General features: G+C 49.5%; 1 protein-coding gene across 1 annotated transcript in view; it reads right to left on the bottom strand.

Annotated features, from left to right (window-relative positions):
* Positions 1 to 46: 46 nt before the first annotated feature.
* plekhh3 (pleckstrin homology, MyTH4 and FERM domain containing H3) overlaps positions 47 to 8,391 on the bottom strand; it is a 27,692-nt gene continuing 19,347 nt past the window's right edge. The window contains exons 5-13 of the mRNA XM_076265124.1: positions 8,208 to 8,365; positions 7,845 to 7,968; positions 6,888 to 7,377; positions 6,413 to 6,620; positions 4,689 to 4,846; positions 3,968 to 4,082; positions 2,733 to 3,191; positions 2,108 to 2,299; positions 47 to 1,407 (exon numbers count right to left, since the gene is read on the bottom strand). Of these exons, the coding sequence (XP_076121239.1) occupies positions 1,267 to 1,407; positions 2,108 to 2,299; positions 2,733 to 3,191; positions 3,968 to 4,082; positions 4,689 to 4,846; positions 6,413 to 6,620; positions 6,888 to 7,377; positions 7,845 to 7,968; positions 8,208 to 8,365 (2,045 nt within the window). The 3' untranslated portion in view covers positions 47 to 1,266. The remainder of the gene's footprint in view (positions 1,408 to 2,107; positions 2,300 to 2,732; positions 3,192 to 3,967; positions 4,083 to 4,688; positions 4,847 to 6,412; positions 6,621 to 6,887; positions 7,378 to 7,844; positions 7,969 to 8,207; positions 8,366 to 8,391) is intronic.

Raw genomic sequence — 8,391 nt, 5'->3', positions numbered from 1 at the left:
GTGTTTGACGTGTTAACAGGAAACATCAATACTCCCAACTCAGTAATGGTATAATGGTTCTTATTTATTTGTACATACAGTATTTATTGTTTGTTAGCTATATTATTGCACGTCTGAGTCAGCTGTACAATCAACAGTGCAGTAGTGGCTGATAAAATGAGTGACATAAGAAAAAGTACCGTGTGGCAAAAACCAATCCGTTTCCGAGCTGGAGGCTATAAACAGTCTGTTTAGTTTCCCCCCTTGGCTCACAGCTGCCAGCAGCTGCACACTAGCATTCTCACCGTCTGTGTGTGTGTGTGTGTGTGTGCGCGTGAGAAGGAGAGGCCGTGTGTGTTGGAGGAAAATTCACCACTCTGTGCTGAAGCAGAGTTAAGAGCTGAAGAAGTCTGTTGATTTGGGCTGTAGTGTAGTGCAGTGAGAGCTAGGAGGGAGTTAGTCAGTGTTAGAAGCCTCCGGAGAGCTTTGGTCCGAGCTCAGCCGAGCTCTCGTGACAGAAGGGCTGAGTCGTGATCACGTCAGATCACATCTCTCACACACACACGCGCACACATCATTCAGTGAGGGGTGTGGGCGAGAGTTGTTAAGGGTGTTTTATAGTTCTTTCCAAGCGAATATTAAAACATGTAAAAAAAAAAAGGTACACATTTAAAAAGTACAAAAGCCTTAATAGCCGAGACCAACCCTTTTCCCTCGGGGAGATCCTCTTGCTGAAAGACGCAATCAGTTGGACAGACTGATCAAATATTATCTGTGTGAAGAGCTTAGCCGAGTCGGAGGGGGTTTGGACATACCCAGAATCCCCCAGTGTCTGTTCCCAGAATCCTCTGGTGCTGCAGGGGACAGGATGTTCCCAGCTCCTTAGCCGTAACCTCTCCCGCTGAGTGCATCTGGAGTCTGAAAATCCGTGTCCTGCTCAAAAGCCAAAGACGCCATCAAAGGGCTAGTGCACTTCCTCCCTCTGACCGTCCAGTAATGATTGTCTGTCTCTTTATCTGTCGCTGTGTGCTCCCACAGGCTCGCCAGCGCTCTCCGAGGGTCTGTGATGTCTGTCTGTCTTGTCTGTTTTCCAGTCTATATCAGAGGTGACAGATTGCTTTGTTTGTGTGTGTGTATATTTGCCATAATTCTTAGGATTTTGAGGTTCTTCAAACTCAGGTGTGTTTCCACAGTTCTCAGTGCTTTGAGGACATGGCTTGAGCCTCTCTGTGTGTGAATGTGTTTGTGTCGGTGTGTGTGTGTGTATGCATGTGTGAGTGTGTTTCATCACACTGCATGCGAGGGCAGCTGGAGCAGTGGGTTGCACAACTTGGGATGGGTCTCCATGGTAACGGTGACATCCCCCTTGCCCAGATGACGTTGGGTGGCACAGAGGTAGGCATTCATCAAGTGCACAATCTCTGTCAGCTGAGGAGAGAAAGAAGAAGGGATTGTTAACATCTTTCATGACTAACCTGATGTAATCCAGAAGGCCACAGCAGCAGCAGCAGAATGCACACAGCACATAAGCGACAGTCATTGTATGTGTGGGCAGCGGTATGGGCGTGTGTGTGTGTGTGTGGGAGAGAGGGGGGGTGGGGGCGGGACACAGTCAGGCCTTTGTATGCAGTACATGAGAAGAGGGGGCTAAAGGAGGAGGAGTCCTGGATTTGGGAAATGGCAGCTTGGGGTTGTGGGAAACGCCTGGAGGGATGCAGCCAAAGACGAGGGCAGGACCTGGACTTTACCTCCCCAGAGCAGCTCCGGCTCATTAGTGTTGTCCACTCACAAAAGAGCCAACTCACACGCCACTGCTGGCTGAGTGAGGGTCTCCACTCCAGCACTGCTGTGTGTGTGTGTGTGTGTGTGTGTATATGTTTGCTCTGTCACAAAACCCAATCCAGCACTACTCTATGTGTGAAGGGTTCATCAGTCCTGCTCTGTTCTGCCATGCTTCATGCTTATCTTATCACAAATGAACCTACTGTATTGCAACCCTGTGAGTGTATATTCTAGTGCTATTATGTGTGTGCATTCTGTGTTCAGAGGAAATTGCTGGGCGTGCGTGTCTGTTTTTGTGTGTGTGTGTGTGTTTTGTGAGTGTGTGTGTGCATGCGTGTGTCCCCACCTGGCTGGTCTGCAGTAGCAGATCCCGGTCGCCAGTGCTGATGCGGAGTGTGTGAGGGTCCGAGATGCCGTATGAACAGATCTGACCGATGGGGAAGGAGTCCAGGGGTTCAGCCTCTCCGGGCTGATACAGCGAGACACAAGAGGCCGCAACACCCAGCAGCAGCCTGCCTGAGAAGCTGCCCAGCGAGCTCTGAGTCACACACACACACACGCACACACACACACACACAAGACACTCATTAAGACTGATGCCAAGTCAGGAATACAGTAATGCACTACAGTGATACACTAATAAAAACAAACACATAAAAAACTTATAGACATTTAGTATAGTATATTACACTACATAGATACAACATAACCAGACAATGAACATGGGCACATGGAATGGGAAGACCAGAACCTCCACTTCCTCTATGCACGGTAACTCAGCGGGATATTCCACAAGTCAGGATTATGGAGTTGTCTGGATGACTACTATGGGTAAAACCCCAACACACTTTTTTTTCTTGTGTGTGTGTGTGTGTGTATGCTGGGGGAATTTCCAGGTTCATGTCACAATGCTCTGGCCAAATCATAGAAAACACTCATAGTTCTACACTATCATTATCACACTGACTCACCACATAGAGGTCCACCTCATAGAGGGCGGATCCGAAGCCTGCCCACTGCTGCATGACGGACAGGTAGGCGGTCATGCAGTCGGCACGGCCCAGGCCGGCCAGCCCCCTCCAGCGCTCGGCCACAGCGGCCATGACGGCGGCCGCCTCCTCCTTTAGCCGGTTGCGGGTGCACTCCTCCTCCTGCTCGCGCCGCTTGCGCCCCCACAGGCTGCCCAGGAGGGCCCGCGACAGGGACGTGGTGTCCGGGGACGGGGCCCCAGCCGCGGGGGCCCCGGTGGGGGTGGAGGAGGTGGTACTGGGGGGTCGGAGGAGGAGGCTCTGGGGGAAGAGCTGCTCGGGGGGAGGGCAGGGGGGCGCCGCGCTCAGGTCCCCAAGCTGGGCCTGCAGACGCAGGGCCGCCAGGCACACCAGGTCAGACTCACACACGGGCAGCTGCCCCCGAAGCACCTGCTCATGACACTGAGAGGAGGGAGGGAGGGAGGGAGGGAGAAGAGCGCAGGGAGAGTTAATGTACTGTAAAAAAGAACATTTTAATAGTGAAAAGAAAGGGGGAGAAATGTCCGGAGCATGAGTGAAAGAGTGGAAAGAGAAGGCTCATCTCTTCCTCTCCCTTTCTGGAGGCCCCTATGAGGTGCCGCTCACTCTGAGCTGAGTGGGGAGGGCGCGATGCCTGATTGGCAGGGTGGGCAGGATGACTAAGCCTTCATGGGCTCATTTCCTGAGTCTGACTATTACCATTACAATCAGCTCCCAGCTCTCTCTCTCACGAGGCCAATAGCATCCAACCAGCAAATAAGACGCATGGTTTTCATTCTCCCTACTTCACCTCCACCGCATACACCCTCCCTCTCCCTCTATCTCTCTCTCCATCTCTCTTTCTGTCTCTCTCTCTCTTTCTGTCTCTCTCTCTCTCTCTCTCTCTTCCTGACAGTTTCCAGCTCAGTATTACTATTTAGTCATAAAGCACCATCATTCAGCACATGCACATTATGTTGGACCACCAAAGGGTGTGAATGAGTTTTCACTGAATGAGCACGTCTGTGTGAACATAATAACTGCATGTTTGCAGGACTGCAGAGTGTGCATGTGTGTGTGTGTGTGTGTCTGTGTGTGTGTGCGTGTCTGTGTGTGTGTGCGTGTCTGTGTGTGTGTGTGTGTGTGTGTGTGTGTGTGTCTGTGTGTGTGTGCGTGTCTGTGTGTGTGTGTGTGTGTGTTTGTGACTGAGCCAGTCTCACCTGTTCATAGAGGAAGAGCTGCTCCATGCTGCCTGCTGAGATGTTGTGTGTGTCCATCAGGCAGTGCAGCTTGAAGCACAGCCTCCTCTGGCCCTCGGAGCCTTTGGCAGACAGGCTACAGGAGGACAAAGAGAAGAGCCAAGTCAACACACACACCCACTTTCACACTGACAGCAACAAAGAAACACACCTAGATACATACGCACAAGCAAATACAATCACACACACATAATAGATGTGCTGAGAAACTGGTCATACCACTTGTCATCTCAGTATTGGGCCACAGCTAGATTAGATACACACGCACACATACACACAAACATATATGTGTATATATATATATATATATTGTATATATATTGTATATATATTGTATATTGTATATATATATGTTTACATGTGTGTGTGTGTGTATTTGTATATGTATATGTATATTGTGTATATGTATATATGTTTGTGTGTATGTGTATAGACGTTTATATACACTCGTATATATGTATATACCCTCAGACAAACTGTTGGTGTGACACAAAAGAAAGCAGCTGTGTATATGCATATGCCTCAGGTTTGGCCACAAGGTTTGGCTGATTGCCAGAGTGGGTATGAGATAGTAGGAACGAATCAGTCATATAGGCCCTTCTACTGTGTGTGTGTGTGTGTGCGTGTGTGTGTGTGTGTGCGTGTGTGTGTGTATGTGAAAGTGGAGGGGATGACGTCGTACTTCTCGAACTTGGTGAGGACGTCAGCGATTATGGTGCTGCCCCCGATGAGCTTCTCCCAGCTGCCGGCCCGTTTCTCCCAGCATGCCGTCTGCTCGAACAGGGCGAAGGTGTTGAGGCTGTCCTGCAGCCCCAGCAGCTCCCTCATTCTCCTCACAACCTGCAGAGCGAGAGAGAAAGAGAAAGAGAGAGAGAGAAAGAGAGAGAAAGAGAGAAAGAGAGAGAGAGAGAGAAAGAGAGAAAGAGAGAGAGAGAGAAAGGTAGGAATGAGAGATGGGAGAGAGAGATAAACGGTGGGGGTTTACATATCTCAGTTAGACATTCGAACATTCTGCTTCAGAGTGTACCGGTGACTGTAAATGATCAGACCTGGATCCTGATGAGTATATTACAATGTGTTTGAATCTGTGACTGTCACTTGTGTATCATACAAATACTCTGTGTGTGTGTGTGTGTGTGTGTGTGTGTGTGTGTGTGTGTGTGTGTGTGTGTGTGTGTGTGTGTGTGTGTGTGTGTGTGTGTGTGCATGCCTCCCTGCAATGTTCATGCATGTGCAGGCCCGGAGTGGGTAATCGGGAGAATCGGGAGAATTCTCTTAAAGTTGGCCACATGTTCGCATTCTATGCCTAACACACAGCCTTTGCATGGGTTGTTCTCCCCTCCCAAGAAGAGTTAATTGGTTGGGTCCATATAGCCCGTTTTTTCTAAAAAAAATTCTCAGTTACCAGCCGGGCCGGCCCTAAGCGTCAGGAAGGTGGGTGGTAGAAAGAGGCCATGAGGGACTGAAAAGGCCAGGTAAAAAATACGAAAAGTATTGGAGGAAAATGCTGCCAAATATGCCAAGCTTCCAGCTTTTGCTTTGAAGAAGAAGACATAAGTGGCAACTGTTAAAGAGAGATAGCCTTATATTATAGCGGCATAATTATTGGGCTAATAGGCCTATGGACGTTGTAGCGTTGTCAACCTATTCGCAAGCAACATATTAAATTAATTAAATTATTAGCCTTTTTATATCATCCCATATGGCGATTCATAGACTTTGCAAATATTATGCAAATATTGATGACAAAACTCAAGCTTGATCTGTGTGCAGTAGCCTAGGCAAAAACAAAAGTAGCCTCTGAGCAGCATATCAGCCAGTCCCCCGCTGAAAATGATGAGCCCGAAATTAGCTATGACTACAGGACAAGTAGAAAGCTTAATCGAGTTAACCATATGAATTAAAGTTATTTTATGTAAGAACAGTAGGCTATGACAGCAGTAGGCTACATGATCAACCTATATGCCTTGTTTGCTCAGAAGTGGGTGTAGTAAAGGAGAAAATCACTAAACAACATGATAGCTGACCCATGCAGAAAAAAACATGTAAACAATACAGTAGTTAAATATGCCTCTTAGTGGAATTGTGGGATACATTTCAAATGCTTTATTTCTTCCTTCCTGTTTTTGTTAACTTATCAACCTATCCTTGTGGAATAGTGGAATATTGGTAGCCTATTATAAAAACTACATGATAGTAAGAGCTGAAATGTTGCCTTATTTATCCAATTTCCACCACCGCTAAAAAAGTGGGCCGGTCTTGGGCCTGAAACTCCCGGGCTGAAAAGTGGCCCCACTCCGGCCCTGTGCATGTGAAATCCAGAGCACATCTGCAAGAATCTGTGTGTGTGTGTGTGTGTGTGTGTGTGTGTATATATATATATATGTGTGTGTGTGTGTCTCTTACCTGGCTGGCGGTGGTGTGGGAGCTGATGCGCAGCGGGCAGTGTGCGGGTCCAGGATAGTGCACCACACACATGAGCTCCTGCCGGCGCATCAGCTGCTGGATCTCCCCCCAGGAGGGCACGCAGTCACGGCCCCGCGTCCGCCCCAGCGCCTCCGAGATGAACCAGCCGTAGCTCTCCACCTCCGGGTCCACACTCTCACTCTGCATCCTGACACAGAGAGAGGTGGAGACAGACAAAAGGGAGGAGGAAAGATGGAGGGAGAGAGGGAGAAGGATGGACAGAGAGGTGTGGGAGGAGGGTGAGAGAGACAGAAAGAGACATGTGTAACTACAGCAAATAAAAACTTTTTTTCTCATTAAAGCCACAAGCTAACATAGTCATACAGATTTTCCCCTATGTGTGTGTGTGTGTGTGTGTGTGTGTGTGTGTGTGCATGTGTGTGTGTGTGTGTGTGTGTGTGCTCCCATGCCTCACCTCTTCAGATGGAACTGCAGGTGCTTGAGGATGCTACTGCTCGGCAGGAAGGTGCAGCTCATGCAGGTGAGAAGCTGCCAGTAGCGCAGGTGTGCGTGCGCTTGCGCCCGCGTTTGTGCCTGCGCAGGTGTGTGCGTCTGTATAGGTGTGTGCGCCCGCCCGTTCGTCTGCGGGTGCTGCTGATGTGTGAGCGAGTGTGTGTTGTCCAGCGCGAGCGTGGCAGGCTCCCCGTTGGTCCGCTCCTGCCTGCCGGCCCGCACTAGCGCGTTAGCATGCGAGTGTGTGTGTGTGGGTGTGTTGGCGTGTGCGTGTGTGGTCTGCTTGATGGCCTGTGCGTAGAGCTCGTCGCGGAGCGCCGGCAGGTCCAGGCACGTCTGCAGCAGGCCCTGGATCAGCGGGATGGGCTCGGCCACCGACTCCAGCTGCTGCAGTCCGCTGAAGAGACGCACGGCCTCCTCACGCACGCTCCGGTAGCCTTTCCCCCGCACATCTGCATTTATACACACACACACACACAAATATATATGTAACACACACATACATGCACATACATATGTAACACACACATACATAAACACACAAACACACATATGTAACACACGCATACACACACACACACACACCCACACCCACATATGTAACACACACATACATAAACACACAAACACACATATGTAACACACACATACATAAACACACACACCCACATATGTAACACACACATACATTCACACACACACACACACACACACACATATGTAACACACACATACATACACACACACAGACAGACATACAACAGAGACAGAGACAGTCTTTGTTGTAGGTACTTTTAGAAACTGAGGATCTTGATTACATCAGCGGCTAACTACTGTAATGCCCAGCTTTTATCATTTTCCCAGTGTTGTGACATGTGGATGTGTACTGTATGCACTGGGGCATGTGCAGGCTACTCACGCATGTGTTCCAGGCTGCCGTAGGGCAGAGGCAGCAGAGGGGCGTACAGGGGAGACTGGCTGTATCTCAGGATGGGGTTATGCTGGTACATGTGCTCCACCACCTCAGGGTTGAACTTGTTCTCCTGACGAGAGAGACGGGACACAGATAAAGCCTCAGAACAGACGTGTGTGTGTGTATGTGTGTGTGTGTGTGTGTGTGTGTGTGTGTGTGTGTGTGCATACTGTCTAGCTGTGCATGTGTCTGTGTGTGTGTGTGTGTGTGTGTTTGCGCGTGTGTGTGTGTGTGTGTATGTGTGTGTGTGTGTGCATACTGTCTGGCTGTGCATGTGTGTGTGTGTGTGTGTGAGTGTGTGTACCATACCTCTATCTCCCTGATGAGGGTCTGTGTTGGCGTCTCCAGCGGTGGCTTGCTGTCGATGACCTTCTGAATTGCACAGGCCCAGTGCACCGCCTCGTTAAAGTGCTGCGTGAAGAGCCGGTAGCAGTGCTTCCTCCCATACACACACAGGCTCCAGTAACCTAACACACACACACACACACACACA

This window comes from Alosa pseudoharengus, unplaced genomic scaffold (genome assembly GCF_046254945.1).
Source record: "Alosa pseudoharengus isolate Yale_2024_CS ecotype anadromous, Long Island Sound unplaced genomic scaffold, YU_APseudo_1.1 YU_APseudo_1.1_scf_4, whole genome shotgun sequence".
Taxonomy (NCBI): Eukaryota; Metazoa; Chordata; class Actinopteri; order Clupeiformes; family Clupeidae; genus Alosa; species Alosa pseudoharengus.
The sequence above is the reverse complement of the archived record's forward strand: the minus strand, read 5'-3'. Positions and strand labels throughout refer to the sequence as shown.